The 20,122-nt window shown below is 43.8% G+C and overlaps 1 protein-coding gene across 1 annotated transcript in view; it reads left to right on the top strand.

Moving 5' to 3' along the window:
* shank3b (SH3 and multiple ankyrin repeat domains 3b) overlaps nucleotides 1-20,122 on the top strand; it is a 164,491-nt gene that overhangs the window by 127,870 nt on the left and 16,499 nt on the right. Inside the window, exon 24 of the mRNA XM_045208404.1 lies at nucleotides 2,108-2,307. Coding sequence (XP_045064339.1) covers nucleotides 2,108-2,307 — 200 coding nt within the window. The remainder of the gene's footprint in view (nucleotides 1-2,107; nucleotides 2,308-20,122) is intronic.

Here is a 20,122-nt window from a genome sequence, read left to right on the forward strand (position 1 = left end):
ACATTTCTGCAGCATTAGTAAAGATGTGATCAATACATGTTGATGATTTCATTCCTGTTCAGGTTGTAAATACCCTGGTAGGTTGACTGATAATCTGAACCAGGTTGCAGGCACTGGTTACAGTTTGAACCTTTTTCTTGAGTGGGCAGCTTGAGGAAAGCCAGTCAATATTTAGGTCACCCAGAAAATATACAGCTCTATTGATATCACATACATTATCAAGCATTTCACACGTTATCCAGATACTGACTGTTAGCACTTGGTGGTCTATAGCAGCTTCCCACCAGAATGGGCTTTAGGTGAGGCAGGTGAACCTGTAGCCATATTACTTCAACAGTATTTAACAAGAGATCCTCTCTAAGCTTTACAGGAATTTGGCTCTGAATGTAGACTGCAACACTGCCCCCATTGGCATTTCCTTCTTTTCTGTAGATGTTATAACCGTGTATTGCTACCACTGTATCATCAGAGGTATTATCTAAGTGAGTTTCAGAGATAGTTAGAATATTAATGTAATCTGTTACTAGCAAGTTATTGATTTCATGAACCTTGTTTCTTAGGCTACATATGTTAATGTGGCTATTTATAGCACTTTTCTGGGATGCTTGATTGATTTTATTGCTTTTCTGGGAAGCTTATCAGAAGTAGACATTCTCATGTTATTTATGTTGGAGCTGATAGTGCAGGGTGAGCTGCACACAGTGGACTTCCTACTAGGGCACACGTCCTCAGTGCTAACAGTATAACTCTGGTTAATAGTCATATGATTACTGCATACAATAGCTGTAGGATCAGCAGAGGCATTCAGGGCAGTTAGAGGGACATTAATTAGGTTACTTACATTGTGTCTTCCAACGCCCCAGGGATAATGTACATTTGCTGCAGTATTATGACAACTCAGCGACACTATGGTAGGGATTATCTGAGCTGGGCTTGGGTCATTGATAAGTCATTGTCTCAATGCAGCTTTGAAATGCGTGTACAGAGTCCAGGAGCCAAGATGGTTTGGATGGACTCTGTCATTCCTGTGGAGCATCTTCTGTTTCCAGAAGGTGTCAAAGTTATCTATGAAAGTTATTACAACAGAGCTACAGTAATATTTTAGCCAGGTGTGTAATGCCAGTAGCCTGCTGAATCTTTCACACCCACGGCCCAACAATGGTAGTCAACTGGGTGGGGCTATGGATTAAGGATGGATCACATAATTCCATCTAAGTCAGCAGGAGGGGTCAGCCAATGAATTATACTGCTGAGAAAACATTCCATAACTGCAGGTGGCAGTAAAATCACCAACCTTGGCTTTATACCTGTTCAGACAACACCCTCCAGGTGGCAGTAAATCACCAACCTTGGCTTTATACCTGTTCAGACAACACCCTCCAGGTGGCAGTAAATCACCAACCTTGGCTTTATACCAGTTCAGACAACACCCTCCAGGGGGCAGTAAATCACCAACCTTGGCTTTATACCTGTTCAGACAACACCCTCCAGGTGGCAGTAAATCACCAACCTTGGCTTTATACCTGTTCAGACAACACCCTCCAGGTGGCAGTAAATCACCAACCTTGGCTTTATACCTGTTCAGACAACACCCTCCAGGTGGCAGTAAATCACCAACCTTGGCTTTATACCTGTTCAGATTACACCCTCCAGGGGGCAGTAAAGCACCAACCTATGGTTTATACCTGTTCAGACAACACCCTCCAGGGGGCAGTAAATCACCAACCTTGGCTTTATACCTGTTCAGATTACACACACTCCAGCACAGTAGGTGGTATGCAACTGTTCAGTTTGTTTATGAACTGCCAATACTCTCCTAGAAGAAGAAATTGACTACCTTGAAATGGAGAGAGCCCTCAAAGGCGCTGCCCATGCTGTCACAGAAGAGGCCAGTGTATGGATAGGAGATGGGCACTAGTGTCTTTATGTCCTAACCCCATTTCCTACTATATTATCCAGTAGCATACTCCTTTAATATGGTGCACTGCTACTACTACAAATGGCACCTTTTCACTGTTCATAGATTTCAGTCACATGACTTTGATCTTTCTTTCCAGTTGTTGTTGGTATTTGTTATTATTGGTATGTTGATTGTTGTGTGTTACAGAGGAGATCCAAACTTTGGGGGGAGGTGTCTGAGCCTCGGCCCAGGCAGAGTAGCCCTGAGGAGGGCAGACTGACTGCAGTGGGTGGTGGTGGGCTGGAGCTGGCCTCACGTCTCCAGTTACTGAGTAAAGACTCCCACTCACTGGGGGAGGAGCCTGCAGCAATGGACCCAGGACGCAGGTCCCCTGTTGGTGGAGCAAGGTAAACTCACTACATTAATATATTCCACTAGGTAACATCACTACATTAATATATTCCATTAGGTAAACTCACTACATTAATATATTCCACTAGGTAACATCACTACATTAATATATTCCACTAGGTAACATCACTACATTAATATATTCCACTAGGTAAACTCACTACATTAATATATTCCACTAGGTAACATCACTACATTAATATATTCCACTAGGTAAACTCACTACATTAATATATTCCACTAGGTAACATCACTACATTAATATATTCCACTAGGTAACATCACTACATTAATATATTCCACTAGGTAACATCACTACATTAATATATTCCACTAGGTAAACTCACTACATTAATATATTCCACTAGGTAACATCACTACATTAATATATTCCACTAGGTAAACACACTACATTAGTATATTCCACTAGGTAACATCACTACATTAATATATTCCACTAGGTAAACTCACTACATTAATATATTCCACTAGGTAACATCACTACATTAATATATTCCACTAGGTAAACTCACTACATTAGTATATTCCACTAGGTAACATCACTACATTAATATATTCCACTAGGTAACATCACTACATTAATATATTCCATTAGGTAAACTCACTACATTAGTATATTCCACTAGGTAACATCACTACATTAATATATTCCACTAGGTAACATCACTACATTAATATATTCCACTAGGTAAACTCACTGTATTAATATATTCCACTAGGTAACATCACTACATTAATATATTCCACTAGGTAACATCACTACATTAATATATTCCACTAGGTAAACTCACTACATTAGTATATTCCACTAGGTAACATCACTACATTAATATATTCCACTAGGTAACATCACTACATTAATATATTCCACTAGGTAAACTCACTACATTAATATATTCCACTAGGTAACATCACTACATTAGTATATTCCACTAGGTAAACACACTACATTAATATATTCCATTAGGTAAACTCACTACATTAATATATTCCACTAGGTAACATCACTACATTAATATATTCCACTAGGTAACATCACTACATTAATATATTCCATTAGGTAAACTCACTACATTAATATATTCCACTAGGTAACATCACTACATTAATATATTCCACTAGGTAAACTCACTGCATTAATATATCCCACTAGGTAACATCACTACATTAATATATTCCACTAGGTAAACACACTACATTAATATATTCCACTAGGTAACATCACTACATTAATATATTCCAGTAGGTAAACTCACTGTATATTTCCACATCTGGGATGCCACCCATATAAGATCCCAGTCAGCGAGGTAGACCTACTGATTTGTTTTTACCAGCTCAACCAAGTTAACCCAGATGGTACACTTTATTTTGGGGACAAGTGCTAGCAACAACACTGAGTGGAGATATAGTTTGAACAGTGCACATTCAAGGGTAAGTAATTAGAGCCCATTGAGTATAGGCTATGATCTCTCAGACACCCAGTGCATTCATGAGGGATCACAACCTTTGAGATTGTTGTTACTGTATGCAGCTGAGAAGAAGTGAAACACTAAGTTGGTGAATGTAGTGGAAACCTGCCCATTTGCACCAAGCGCGGTAACAAGCATTCATTGTTACACCTCTGTAATTACACACCGCAATTACTTCCAGTTACATGTTGTTATTACACTGTAACTAAGTGGTTACAGTTAACGTCAATACTTGTTATAGTGTAATTACACATGTAGAAACTACACTATGAAACAAAGATAAATGACATAAAGAATGATAGTAAAAAGCTTTGGAGCACCTTAAATGAAATTTTGGGCAAAAAGGCAAACTCTGCTCCATCATTCATTGAATCAGATGGCTAATTCACCACAAAACCCACTGATATTGCCAACTACTTTAATGATTTCTTCATTGGCAAGATTACCAAATTTAGGCATAACATGCCAGCAACAAACGCTGACACTACACATCCAAGTATATCTGACCAAATTATGAAAGACAAGCATTGTAATTTTGGATTCCGTAAAGTGAGTGTGGAAGAGGTGAAACAAGTATTGTTGTCTATCAACAATGACAAGCCACCACCCCGGTGGCTTGTCATTGTTGATAGACAACAATACAAGTCTGACAACTTGGATGGAAAATTACTGAGGATAATAGCGGATGATGTTGCCACTCCTATTTGCCATATCTTCAATTTAAGCCTACTAGAAAGTGTGCCCCCTCAGGCCTGGAGGGAAGCAAAAGTCATTCCCCTACCTAAGAATAGTAAAGCCCCCTTTACTGGCTCAAATAGCCGACCAATCAGCCTGTTACCAACCCTTTGTAAACTTTTGGAAAACATTGTGTTTGACCAGATACAATGCTATTTTACAGTAAACACATTGACAACAGACTTTCAGCATGCTTATAGGGAAGGACATTCAACAAGCACAGTACTTACACAAATGACTGATGATTGGCTGAGAGAAATTGATGGTAAAAAGATTGTGGGAGCTGTTTTGTTAGACTTCAGTGCGGCTTTTGACATTATAGATCATAGTCTGTTGCTGGAAAAACGTATGTGTTATGGCTTTACACCCCCTGCTATATTGTGGATAAAGAGTTTACCTGTCTAACAGAACACAGAGGGTGTTCTTTAATGGAAGCCTCTCCAACAAAATCCAGGTAGAATCAGGAATTCCCCAGGGCAGCTGTCTAGACCCCTTACTTTTTAAAATCTTTACTAACGACATGCCACTGGCTTTGAGTAAAGCCAGTGTGTCTATGTATGCGGATGACTCAACACTATACACGTCAGCTACTACAGAGAGTGAAATGACTGCAACACTTAACAAAGAGCTGCAGTTAGTTTCAGAATGGGTAGCAAGGAATAAGTTAGTCCTAAATATTTCAAAAACTAAAAGCATTGTGTTTGGGACAAATCATTCACTAAACCCTAAACCTCAACTAGATCTTGTAATGAATAATGTGGAAATTGAGCAAGTTGAGGAGACTAAACTGCTTGGAGTAACCCTGGATTGTAAACTGTCATGGTCAAAACATATTGATACAACAGTAGCTAAGATGGGGAGAAGTCTGTCCATAATAAAGCGCTATTCTGCATTCTTAACAGCACTATCAACAAGGCAGGTCCTACAGGCCCTAGTTTTGTCGCACCTGGACTACTGTTCAGTCGTGTGGTCAGGTGCCACAAAGAGGGACTTAGGAAAATTGCAATTGGCTCAGAACAGGGCAGCACGGCTGGCCCTTGGATGTACACAGAGAGCTAACATTAATAATTGGCATGTCAATCTCTCTTGGCTCAAAGTGGAGGAGAGATTGACTTCATCACTACTTGTATTTGTGAGAGGTATTGACATGTTGAATGCACCGAGCTGTCTGTTTGAACTACTGGCACACAGCTCGGACAGCCATGCATACCCCACAAGACATGCCACCAGAGGTCTCTTCACAGTCCCCAAGTCCAGAACAGACTATGGGAGGCACACAGTACTACATAGAGCCATGACTACATGGAACTCTATTCCACATCAAGTAACTCATGCCAGCAGTAAAATCAGCGGGGACTGTGAAGCAACACAAACATAGACACATGCATACAAACACACGATGACATACGCACTATACGCACATGTACACATGGATGTTGTGTTGTAGATATGTGGTAGTAGAGTAGAGGCCTGAGGGCACACACTTAGTGTGTTGTGAAATCTGTTATGAATGTATTGTAATGTTTTTAAAATGTATAACTTCCTTAATTTTGCTGGACCCCAGGAAGAGTAGCTGCTGCCTTGGGATCCATAATAAATACAAATATTAATATATTCCACTAGGTAACCAAACTACATTAATATATTAAACTAGGTAACATCACAACATTAATATATTACACTAGGTAACATCACTACATTAATATACAGTGGGGTCTGAAATGATTGACACCCTTGATACAGATTAGCAAAAATGACTGTATAAAATAAATAATTCAAATACTGAGCTATGTTGTATGCTCAAAGAATTGGGAAATTATATTATTTTATACTAATAGAATTGCTCAGAGAAATATATATATATTTTTTAAACAAGGAATAACATTAACGTGGATGCTACCATGATTACGGATAATCCTGAATGAATCATGAATAATGATGAGTGAGGAATTTACAGAGGGTCAAAGATCATACCGCCAAGACATGCTAACCTCCCGTCTTATTGGTAATTGTGAGAGGTTAGCAGGTCCACATTAATGTATGTTACAGGCCTTGTTTTTTTCCATTTATATTTCGAGGTTGGATGTGAGTACGTTAGGCACACCGATTGGTGTCACCTCGTTAGTCAGTATGTGTTATTCCTGTGCTGGCTTGTCACCTCGTTAGTCAGTATGTGTTTCACCTGTGCTGGCTTGTCATGTCGTTAGTCAGTATGTGTTACACCTGTGCTGGCTTGTCATGTCGTTAGTCAGTATGTGTTACACCTGTGCTGGCTTGTCACCTCGTTAGTCAGTATGTGTTTCACCTGTGCTGGCTTGTCATGTCGTTAGTCAGTATGTGTTTCACCTGTGCTGGCTTGTCACCTCGTTAGTCAGTATGTGTTACACCTGTGCTGGCTTGTCATGTCGTTAGTCAGTATGTGTTTCACCTGTGCTGGCTTGTCATGTCGTTAGTCAGTATGTGTTTCACCTGTGCTGGCTTGTCACCTCGTTAGTCAGTATGTGTTTCACCTGTGCTGGCTTGTCACCTCGTTAGTCAGTATGTGTTTCACCTGTGCTGGCTTGTCACCTCGTTAGTCAGTATGTGTTTCACCTGTGCTGGCTTGTCACCTAGTTAGTCAGGTGTTTCACTTGTGATATTTAAGAGTGTCTGGCCCAGTGCTCCAGTTGGCTTGACAGATGTGGAGGATTAATATTATTTATTTATTTTAGTTGGCGCTCCCTATTTGATAAAAAAAAATAACAATCCTTTATCTGATCTTCCCTGCTTTCATTTTGCTTCACTTTTTGGTTTGCTTCCTGTCTTTAAGTTTGGTGTGGTTTTTCATTTTGTTGGCCTCTTCTTGGGCAGATTCAGTGGGTCTCATGGTGGGAGTCTTTTAGGTCCCAGGTGTTGTTGCTAGTCAACCTCCAGTGGACCCCCCCATGAGTGTCTTTCAGAACCCCTCCTAGAACCCAACCGGTTTCGTTTTGGTTGTTGTTAGTGAGTCATTGTTAGTTCCCCTTCTGTTTGAGCAACAATTTTTGGTTTCTTGCTGAGGAACGTAACAAAATTGGGTCTCGCCAGGATCTTGTTTGCCAGGAGTATGGTAGTCGCTCTAATCACTTACTCTGAAGCTCTGTGGGCCCATATATTTGAGTGTTCAGAAGACACTTTTGTGGTAGAGATTCTGTCACTGACATCCACTCAGAGGAGTTATAAGATTGGTGAAAGTTGTATAAATACACATGCTTATAAAAAGGCATGGACTTTAAGTTGGAGTCATTTGTGGAAAACCCTACATGGGAGATGCTAGATAACTATATGAAGGTGAATCTGCTCATCATTACAAAGCATTATGACATCAAAGTTGCACATGCCAATTCAAAAGCAGTAGCCAAAGAGTTAGTCTATACTGCTTTGGTGGAGGAGGAAATCCTTCCAGAGAGGGAGGATGATGAAAAGGTTCCTACGGGTGGTAGAGGAACACGATAGATCTGGAAGTACTCAGAATCAAGTTAGACCATCCTGCACCCTCAACAGAGTGTGATCTTGGTCAGAACAGCCTGCACCCTCAACAGAGTGTGATCTTGGTCAGAACAGCCTGCTTGTACCGCCTTTCAGTGAAAAGGAGGTGGATGTAGCCCCGTGTAGCTCAGTTGGTAGAGCATGGCGCTTGCAACGCCAGGGTTGTGGGTTCGATTCCCACGGGGGCCCAGTATAAAAAAATTAAATAATGTATGCACTCACTAACTGTAAGTCGCTCTGGATAAGAGCGTCTACTAAAAATGTAAAAAAATCTATATTTTACTCTGAGCGGATTGCAACATCCTTAAAATGTCAGTGAGAGATTTGGTCACTGTTCCAAAGTGTTCTTGTGGGAAAAGCTCAGAAAGTGGACACCGCTTTATCTCGACCAGAGTTCAGATTATGACACTGTTAAAGCTCAGAAAGTGGACACCGCTTTATCTCTCGACCAGAGTTCAGATTATGACACTGTTAAAGCTCAGAAAGTGGACACCGCTTTATCTTGACCAGAGTTCAGATTATGACACTGTTAAAGCTCAGAAAGTGGACACCGCTTTATCTCTTGACCAGAGTTCAGATTATGACACTGTTAAAACTCAGAAAGTGGACACCGCTTTATCTCGACCAGAGTTCAGATTATGACACTGTTAAAGCTCAGAAAGTGGACACCGCTTTATCTCGACCAGAGTTCAGATTATGACACTGTTAAAGCTCAGAAAGTGGACACCGCTTTATCTTGACCAGAGTTCAGATTATGACACTGTTAAAGCTCAGAAAGTGGACACCGCTTTATCTCTTGACCAGAGTTCAGATTATGACACTGTTAAAGCTCAGAAAGTGGACACCGCTTTATCTCTTGACCAGAGTTCAGATTATGACACTGTTAAAGCTCAGAAAGTGGACACCGCTTTATCTTGACCAGAGTTCAGATTATGACACTGTTAAAGCTCAGAAAGTGGACACCGCTTTATCTCTTGACCAGAGTTCAGATTATGACACTGTTAAAGCTCAGAAAGTGGACACCGCTTTATCTCGACCAGAGTTCAGATTATGACACTGTTAAAGCTCAGAAAGTGGACACCGCTTTATCTCGACCAGAGTTCAGATTATGACACTGTTAAAGCTCAGAAAGTGTACACCGCTATCTCTTGACCAGAGTTCAGATTATGACACTGTTAAAGCTCAGAAAGTGGACACCGCTTTATCTCTCGACCAGAGTTCAGATTATGACACTGTTAAAGCTCAGAAAGTGGACAACGCTTTATCTCTTGACCAGAGTTCAGATTATGACACTGTTAAAGCTCAGAAAGTGGACACCGCTTTATCTCTTGACCAGAGTTCAGATTATGACACTGTTAAAGCTCAGAAAGTGGACACCGCTTTATCTCTCGACCAGAGTTCAGATTATGACACTGTTAAAGCTCAGAAAGTGGACACCGCTTTATCTCTTGACCAGAGTTCAGATTATGACACTGTTAAAGATCAGAAAGTGGACACCGCTTTATCTCTTGACCAGAGTTCAGATTATGACACTGTTAAAGCTGCTATCCTTTGGGTTTACGAGTTGGTCCCAGACGCATACAGACAACAGTTCCATAAATTACGAAAGACAGAATCACAAAGCCATGTTGAGTTCGCAAGGGAACAAGCATTTATTTTTGATCGGTGGTATGGTTCTCAAGAGATCAAGGACCTTGAGGATTTAAAGACACTCAGACTTCTCGAGCAGTTCAAGAATTGCCTTCACTGTCATGAATGTCTGTGGAATGCAGTAGGCCAGAGTCAAGCACAGGACACAGAATGAGATGAAGCATGAACCACTTTACTGATTTGATTTGATTGATTTGATTTACTGAGTAGTAAAGAAATACAAGGAAAACCCTCCAAAACAACACAGGAGGCGCAAAACCCACTCACACTAATGACACTCGTACATCCAATAAACACGCACACCAAACAGTGGACATGTACAGGTTAAATAGGCAGACAAACTAACATAATGGGGAACAGGTTAAATAGGCAGACAAACTAACATAATGGGGAACAGGTTAAATAGGAGGACAAACTAACATAATGGGGAACAGGTTAAATAGGCAGACAAACTAACATAATGGGGAACAGGTTAAATAGGAGGACAAACTAACATAATGGGGAACAGGTTAAATAGGAGGACAAACTAACATAATGGGGAACAGGTTAAATAGGAGGACAAACTATAATGGGGAACAGGTTAAATAGGAGGACAAACTAACATAATGGGGAACAGGTTAAATAGGAGGACAAACTAACATAATGGGGAACAGGTTAAATAGGGAGGACAAACTAACATAATGGGGAACAGGTTAAATAGGGAGGACAAACTAACATAATGGGGAACAGGTTAAATAGGGAGACAAACTAACATAATGGGGAACAGGTTAAATAGGAAGACAAACTAACATAATGGGGAACAGGTTAAATAGGCAGACAAACTAACTTAATGGGGAACAGGTTAAATAGGCAGACAAACTAACATAATGGGGAACAGGTTAAATAGGGAGGACAAACTAACATAATGGGGAACAGGTTAAATAGGCAGACAAACTAACATAATGGGGAACAGGTTAAATAGGGAGGACAAACTAACATAATGGGGAACAGGTTAAATAGGCAGACAAACTAACATAATGTGGAACAGGTTAAATAGGGAGGACAAACTAACATAATGGGGAACAGGTTAAATAGGAGGACAAACTAACATAATGGGGAACAGGTTAAATAGGCAGACAAACTAACATAATGGGGAACAGGTTAAATAGGGAGACAAACTAACATAATGGGGAACAGGTTAAATAGGCAGACAAATTAACATAATGGGGAACAGGTTAAATAGGAGGACAAACTAACATAATGGGGAACAGGTTAAATAGGCAGACAAACTAACATAATGGGGAACAGGTTAAATAGGCAGACAAACTAACATAATGGGGAACAGGTTAAATAGGGAGACAAACTAACATAATGTGGAACAGGTTAAATAGGAGGACAAACTAACATAATGGGGAACAGGTTAAATAGGCAGACAAACTAACATAATGGGGAACAGGTTAAATAGGCAGACAAACTAACATAATGGGGAACAGGTTAAATAGGAGGACAAACTAACATAATGGGGAACAGGTTAAATAGGGAGGACAAACTAACATAATGGGGAACAGGTTAAATAGGCAGACAAACTAACATAATGGGGAACAGGTTAAATAGGAGGACAAACTAACATAATGGGGAACAGGTTAAATAGGGAGGACAAACTAACATAATGGGGAACAGGTTAAATAGGGAGGACAAACTAACATAATGGGGAACAGGTTAAATAGGGAGGACAAACTAACATAATGGGGAACAGGTTAAATAGGGAGGACAAACTAACATAATGGGGAACAGGTTAAATAGGGAGACAAACTAACACAATGGGGAACAGGTTAAATAGGAAGACAAACATAATGGGGAACAGGTTAAATAGGGAGGACAAACTAACATAATGGGGAACAGGTTAAATAGGGAGGACAAACTAACATAATGGGGAACAGGTTAAATAGGGAGACAAACTAACATAATGGGGAACAGGTTAAATAGGGAGACAAACTAACATAATGGGGAACAGGTTAAATAGGGAGGACAAACTAACATAATGGGGAACAGGTTAAATAGGGAGGACAAACTAACATAATGGGGAACAGGTTAAATAGGGAGGACAAACTAACATAATGGGGAACAGGTTAAATAGGGAGGACAAACTAACATAATGGGGAACAGGTTAAATAGGGAGGACAAACTAACATAATGGGGAACAGGTTAAATAGGGAGGACAAACTAACATAATGGGGAACAGGTTAAATAGGGAGGACAAACTAACATAATGGGGAACAGGTTAAATAGGCAGACAAACTAACATAATGGGGAACAGGTTAAATAGGAGGACAAACTAACATAATGGGGAACAGGTTAAATAGGGAGGACAAACTAACATAATGGGGAACAGGTTAAATAGGGAGGACAAACTAACATAATGGGGAACAGGTTAAATAGGGAGGACAAACTAACATAATGGGGAACAGGTTAAATAGGGAGGACAAACTAACATAATGGGGAACAGGTTAAATAGGGAGACAAACTAACATAATGGGGAACAGGTTAAATAGGAAGACAAACATAATGGGGAACAGGTTAAATAGGGAGGACAAACTAACATAATGGGGAACAGGTTAAATAGGGAGGACAAACTAACATAATGGGGAACAGGTTAAATAGGGAGACAAACTAACATAATGGGGAACAGGTTAAATAGGGAGACAAACTAACATAATGGGGAACAGGTTAAATAGGGAGGACAAACTAACATAATGGGGAACAGGTTAAATAGGGAGGACAAACTAACATAATGGGGAACAGGTTAAATAGGGAGGACAAACTAACATAATGGGGAACAGGTTAAATAGGGAGGACAAACTAACATAATGGGGAACAGGTTAAATAGGGAGGACAAACTAACATAATGGGGAACAGGTTAAATAGGGAGGACAAACTAACATAATGGGGAACAGGTTAAATAGGCAGACAAACTAACATAATGGGGAACAGGTTAAATAGGGAGGACAAACTAACATAATGGGGAACAGGTTAAATAGGGAGACAAACTAACATAATGGGGAACAGGTTAAATAGGAAGACAAACATAATGGGGAACAGGTTAAATAGGGAGGACAAACTAACATAATGGGGAACAGGTTAAATAGGCAGACAAACTAACATAATGGGGAACAGGTTAATAGGAGGACAAACTAACATAATGGGGAACAGGTTAAATAGGAGGACAAACTAACATAATGGGGAACAGGTTAAATAGGGAGACAAACTAACATAATGGGGAACAGGTTAAATAGGCAGAGAAACTAACATAATGGGGAACAGGTGCGCAACAACAGACAACAATCAAATGAACATAGAAACATATAACATAGAGCGGCAGCCGCTAGTACTCCGGTGACGACGAACGCTGAAGCCTGCCCGAGCCAGAAGGAATGGCAGTCTCGGCAGAATCCGTGACATTCACGAAAGGGTTGCTACCTACATTTATGAACACAAGGATCTCACTCTTGAGAAAGCTGCAGTCCTTGTAGACGAGTTTGTGTTGACACATAAAACTACCTTCACAAAATGTACCCAGTAGTTATCCCTACACAAAAAGCAATCCAGAGAGGTCACCTCCTACTGCAAGGTTTTAGTCTTTTTCCCCAGTGACCAAAGACAAGGATCATCCTTTCTTACTGCCGTGAGAAAGGACACATTGTCTCTCAGTTTCTGAAGTTAAAACTAAAAAAATGAGGGAAAGAAAATGCTGTTTGTTCTTGTGGAGCACTCCAGCCCATTAAGTCTCTGGTTGGGACTGGTGTATCCCATTAAGTCTCTGGTTGGGACTGGTGTATCCCGTCAAGTCTCTGGTTGGGACTGGTGTATCCCATCAAGTCTCTGGTTGGGACTGGTGTATCCCATCAAGTCTCTGGTTGGGAATGGTGTATCCCATCAAGTCTCTGGTTGGGACTGGTGTACCCCATCAAGTCTCTGGTTGGGACTGGTGTATCCCATTAAGTCTCTGGTTGGGACTGGTGTATCTCATCAAGTCTCTGGTTGGGACTGGTGTATCCCATCAAGTCTCTGGTTGGGACTGGTGTATCCCATCAAGTCTCTGGTTGGGACTGGTGTATCCCATCAAGTCTCTGGTTGGGACTGGTGTATCCCATCAAGTCTCTGGTTGGGACTGGTGTATCCCATCAAGTCTCTGGTTGGGACTGGTGTATCCCATCAAGTCTCTGGTTGGGACTGGTGTATCCCATCAAGTCTCTGGTTGGGACTGGTGTATCCCATCAAGTCTCTGGTTGGGACTGGTGTATCCCATTAAGTCTCTGGTTGGGACTGGTGTATCCCATCAAGTCTCTGGTTGGGACTAGTGTATCCCATCAAGTCTCTGGTTGGGACTGGTGTATCCCATAAAGTCTCTGGTTGGGACTGGTGTATCCCATCAAGTCTCTGGTTGGGACTGGTGTATCCCATCAAGTCTCTGGTTGGGACTGGTGTATCCCATCAAGTCTCTGGTTGGGACTGGTGTATCCCATCAAGTCTCTGGTTGGGACTGGTGTATGCCATCAAGTCTCTGGTTGGGACTGGTGTATCCCATCAAGTCTCTGGTTGGGACTGGTGTATCCCATCAAGTCTCTGGTTGGGACTGGTGTATCCCATCAAGTCTCTGGTTGGGACTGGTGTATCCCATCAAGTCTCTGGTTGGGACTGGTGTATCCCATCAAGTCTCTGGTTGGGACTGGTGTATCCCATCAAGTCTCTGGTTGGGACTGGTGTATCCCATCAAGTCTCTGGTTGGGACTGGTGTATCCCATCAAGTCTCTGGTTGGGACTGGTGTATCCCATCAAGTCTCTGGTTGGGACTGGTGTATCCCATCAAGTCTCTGGTTGGGACTGGTGTATCCCATCAAGTCTCTGGTTGGGACTGGTGTATCCCATCAAGTCTCTGGTTGGGACTGGTGTATCCCATTAAGTCTCTGGTTGGGACTGGTGTATCCCATTAAGTCTCTGGTTGGGACTGGTGTATCCCATCAAGTCTCTGGTTGGGACTGGTGTATCTCATCAAGTCTCTGGTTGGGACTGGTGTATCCCATTAAGTCTCTGGTTGGGACTGGTGTATCCCATCAAGTCTCTGGTTGGGACTGGTGTATCCCATCAAGTCTCTGGTTGGGACTGGTGTATCCCATCAAGTCTCTGGTTGGGACTGGTGTATCCCATCAAGTCTCTGGTTGGGACTGGTGTATCCCATCAAGTCTCTGGTTGGGACTGGTGTATCCCATCAAGTCTCTGGTTGGGACTGGTGTATCCCATTAAGTCTCTGGTTGGGACTGGTGTATCCCATCAAGTCTCTGGTTGGGACTGGTGTATCCCATCAAGTCTCTGGTTGGGACTGGTGTATCCCATCAAGTCTCTGGTTGGGACTGGTGTATCCCATCAAGTCTCTGGTTGGGACTGGTGTATCCCATCAAGTCTCTGGTTGGGACTGGTGTATCCCATCAAGTCTCTGGTTGGGACTGGTGTATCCCATCAAGTCTCTGGTTGGGACTGGTGTATGCCATCAAGTCTCTGGTTGGGACTGGTGTATCCCATCAAGTCTCTGGTTGGGACTGGTGTATCCCATCAAGTCTCTGGTTGGGACTGGTGTATCCCATCAAGTCTCTGGTTGGGACTGGTGTATCCCATCAAGTCTCTGGTTGGGACTGGTGTATCCCATCAAGTCTCTGGTTGGGACTGGTGTATCCCATCAAGTCTCTGGTTGGGACTGGTGTATCCCATCAAGTCTCTGGTTGGGACTGGTGTATCCCATCAAGTCTCTGGTTGGGACTGGTGTATCCCATCAAGTCTCTGGTTGGGACTGGTGTATCCCATCAAGTCTCTGGTTGGGACTGGTGTATCCCATCAAGTCTCTGGTTGGGACTGGTGTATCCCATCAAGTCTCTGGTTGGGACTGGTGTATCCCATTAAGTCTCTGGTTGGGACTGGTGTATCCCATTAAGTCTCTGGTTGGGACTGGTGTATCCCATCAAGTCTCTGGTTGGGACTGGTGTATCCCATCAAGTCTCTGGTTGGGACTGGTGTATCCCATCAAGTCTCTGGTTGGGACTGGTGTATCCCATCAAGTCTCTGGTTGGGACTGGTGTATCCCATCAAGTCTCTGGTTGGGACTGGTGTATCCCATCAAGTCTCTGGTTGGGACTGGTGTATCCCATCAAGTCTCTGGTTGGGACTGGTGTATCCCATCAAGTCTCTGGTTGGGACTGGTGTATCCCATCAAGTCTCTGGTTGGGACTGGTGTATCCCATCAAGTCTCTGGTTGGGACTGGTGTATCCCATCAAGTCTCTGGTTGGGACTGGTGTATCCCATCAAGTCTCTGGTTGGGACTGGTGTATCCCATCAAGTCTCTGGTTGGGACTGGTGTATCCCATCAAGTCTCTGGTTGGGACTGGTGTATCCCATCAAGTCTCTGGTTGGGACTGGTGTATCCCATCAAGTCTCTGGTTGGGACTGGTGTATCCCATCAAGTCTCTGGTTGGGACTGGTGTATCCCATCAAGTCTCTGGTTGGGACTGGTGTATCCCATCAAGTCTCTGGTTGGGACTGGTGTATCCCATCAAGTCTCTGGTTGGGACTGGTGTATCCCATCAAGTCTCTGGTTGGGACTGGTGTATCCCATCAAGTCTCTGGTTGGGACTGGTGTATCCCATCAAGTCTCTGGTTGGGACTGGTGTATCCCATCAAGTCTCTGGTTGGGACTGGTGTATCCCATCAAGTCTCTGGTTGGGACTGGTGTATCCCATCAAGTCTCTGGTTGGGACTGGTGTATCCCATCAAGTCTCTGGTTGGGACTGGTGTATCCCATCAAGTCTCTGGTTGGGACTGGTGTATCCCATCAAGTCTCTGGTTGGGACTGGTGTATCCCATCAAGTCTCTGGTTGGGACTGGTGTATCCCATCAAGTCTCTGGTTGGGACTGGTGTATCCCATCAAGTCTCTGGTTGGGACTGGTGTATCCCATCAAGTCTCTGGTTGGGACTGGTGTATCCCATCAAGTCTCTGGTTGGGACTGGTGTATCCCATCAAGTCTCTGGTTGGGACTGGTGTATCCCATCAAGTCTCTGGTTGGGACTGGTGTATCCCATCAAGTCTCTGGTTGGGACTGGTGTATCCCATCAAGTCTCTGGTTGGGACTGGTGTATCCCATCAAGTCTCTGGTTGGGACTGGTGTATCCCATCAAGTCTCTGGTTGGGACTGGTGTATCCCATCAAGTCTCTGGTTGGGACTGGTGTATCCCATCAAGTCTCTGGTTGGGACTGGTGTATCCCATCAAGTCTCTGGTTGGGACTGGTGTATCCCATCAAGTCTCTGGTTGGGACTGGTGTATCCCATCAAGTCTCTGGTTGGGACTGGTGTATCCCATCAAGTCTCTGGTTGGGACTGGTGTATCCCATCAAGTCTCTGGTTGGGACTGGTGTATCCCATCAAGTCTCTGGTTGGGACTGGTGTATCCCATCAAGTCTCTGGTTGGGACTGGTGTATCCCATTAAGTCTCTGGTTGGGACTGGTGTATCCCATCAAGTCTCTGGTTGGGACTGGTGTATCCCATCAAGTCTCTGGTTGGGACTGGTGTATCCCATTAAGTCTCTGGTTGGGACTGGTGTATCCCATCAAGTCTCTGGTTGGGACTGGTGTATCCCATCAAGTCTCTGGTTGGGACTGGTGTATCCCATCAAGTCTCTGGTTGGGACTGGTGTATCCCATCAAGTCTCTGGTTGGGACTGGTGTATCCCATCAAGTCTCTGGTTGGGACTGGTGTATCCCATCAAGTCTCTGGTTGGGACTGGTGTATCCCATCAAGTCTCTGGTTGGGACTGGTGTATCCCATCAAGTCTCTGGTTGGGACTGGTGTATCCCATCAAGTCTCTGGTTGGGACTGGTGTATCCCATCAAGTCTCTGGTTGGGACTGGTGTATCCCATCAAGTCTCTGGTTGGGACTGGTGTATCCCATCAAGTCTCTGGTTGGGACTGGTGTATCCCATCAAGTCTCTGGTTGGGACTGGTGTATCCCATCAAGTCTCTGGTTGGGACTGGTGTATCCCATCAAGTCTCTGGTTGGGACTGGTGTATCCCATCAAGTCTCTGGTTGGGACTGGTGTATCCCATCAAGTCTCTGGTTGGGACTGGTGTATCCCATCAAGTCTCTGGTTGGGACTGGTGTATCCCATCAAGTCTCTGGTTGGGACTGGTGTATCCCATCAAGTCTCTGGTTGGGACTGGTGTATCCCATCAAGTCTCTGGTTGGGACTGGTGTATCCCATCAAGTCTCTGGTTGGGACTGGTGTATCCCATCAAGTCTCTGGTTGGGACTGGTGTATCCCATCAAGTCTCTGGTTGGGACTGGTGTATCCCATCAAGTCTCTGGTTGGGACTGGTGTATCCCATCAAGTCTCTGGTTGGGACTGGTGTATCTCCTAAACAACAAGTTGGATCAGATGTATGAACCCTTTGTTTCAGACGGGTTGGTGTCTCTGCAGAGGGGTGATGCTGTGAAGCAGCCGGTGGAGATACTGGGAGACACTGGGGCATCCCAGTCCTTCAGGTGTTTAGATACTGGGAGACACTGGGGCATCCCAGTCCTTCAGGTGTTTAGATACTGGGAGACACTGGGGCAGCCCTTCAGGTGTTTAGATACTGGGAGACACTGGGGCATCCCAGTCCTTCAGGTGTTTAGATACTGGGAGACACTGGGGCATCCCAGCCCTTCAGGTGTTTAGATACTGGGAGACACTGGGGCATCCCAGCCCTTCAGGTGTTTAGATACTGGGAGACACTGGGGCAGCCCGGTCCTTCAGGTGTTTAGATACTGGGAGACACTGGGGCATCCCAGTCCTTCAGGTGTTTAGATACTGGGAGACACTGGGGCATCCCAGTCCTTCAGGTGTTTAGATACTGGGAGACACTGGGGCATCCCAGTCCTTCAGGTGTTTAGATACTGGGAGACACTGGGGCATCCCAGCCCTTCAGGTGTTTAGATACTGGGAGACACTGGGGCATCCCAGCCCTTCAGGTGTTTAGATACTGGGAGACACTGGGGCATCCCAGCCCTTCAGGTGTTTAGATACTGGGAGACACTGGGGCATCCCAGTCCTTCAGGTGTTTAGATACTGGGAGACACTGGGGCATCCCAGTCCTTCAGGTGTTTAGATACTGGGAGACACTGGGGCAGCCCAGCCCTTCAGGTGTTTAGATACTGGGAGACACTGGGGCATCCCAGCCCTTCAGGTGTTTAGATACTGGGAGACACTGGGGCAGCCCAGCCCTTCAGGTGTTTAGATACTGGGAGACGCTGGGGCAGCCCAGCCCTTCAGGTGTTTAGATACTGGGAGACACTGGGGCATCCCAGTCCTTCAGGTGTTTAGATACTGGGAGACACTGGGGCATCCCAGTCCTTCAGGTGTTTAGATACTGGGAGACACTGGGGCATCCCAGCCCTTCAGGTGTTTAGCCTTTGTCTGACACTTCAGCAACTGGTTACAGTGTGTTAGTACAAGGTGAGGAGATGGGTTGCATGGAAGTTCCTTTGTATAATGTGGAACTCGAGTTTGATCTTGTTTCTGGTTCCATTGTCGTTGTGGTGAGTCCTAGCCTACCAGTAAAGTGAGTCTCATTCCTTTTGTGCAACAATCTGCAAATGAAATGATTTTGTGCAAATGAGCAAAATAAATAACAATATGGGGATGAGGTAGTTGGGTTGGCTAATTACAGATGGGCTGTGTACAGGTGCAGTGATCGGTAAGCTGCTCTGACAACTGATGCTTAAAGTTAGTGAGGGAATAAGAGTCTCCAGCTTCAGAGATTTTTGCAGTTCGTTCCAGTCATTGGCAGCAGAGAACTGGAAGGAATGGCGGCCAAAGGAGGTGTTGGCTTTGGGGATGACCAGTGAGATATACCTGCTGGAGCGCATACTACGGGTGGGTGTTGCTATGGTGACCAATGAGCTAAGATAAGGCGGGGATTTGCCTAGCAGTGATTTATAGATGACCTGGAGCCAGTGGGTTTGGCGACGAATATGTAGTGAGGGCCAGCCAACAAGAGCGTACAGGTTACAATGGTGGGTAGTATATGGGGCTTTGGTGACAAAACGGATGGCACTGTGATAGACTACATCCAATTTGCTGAGTAGAGTGTTGGAGGCTATTTTGTAAATGACATCGCCGAAGTCAAGGATCGGTAGGACAGTCAGTTTTACGAGGGCATATTTGGCAGCATGAGTGAAGGAGGCTTTTGTTTGCGAAATAGGAAGCCGATTCTAGATTTAACTTTGGATTGGAGATGCTTAATGTGAGTCTGGAAGGAGAGTTTACGGTCTAACCAGACACCTAGGTATTTGTAGTTGTCCACACATTCTAAGTCAGATCTGCCGAGAGTAATGATTCTAGTCGGGTGGGCAGGTGCCAGCAGCG

This window comes from Coregonus clupeaformis, chromosome 28 (assembly GCF_020615455.1).
Source record: "Coregonus clupeaformis isolate EN_2021a chromosome 28, ASM2061545v1, whole genome shotgun sequence".
Taxonomy (NCBI): Eukaryota; Metazoa; Chordata; class Actinopteri; order Salmoniformes; family Salmonidae; genus Coregonus; species Coregonus clupeaformis.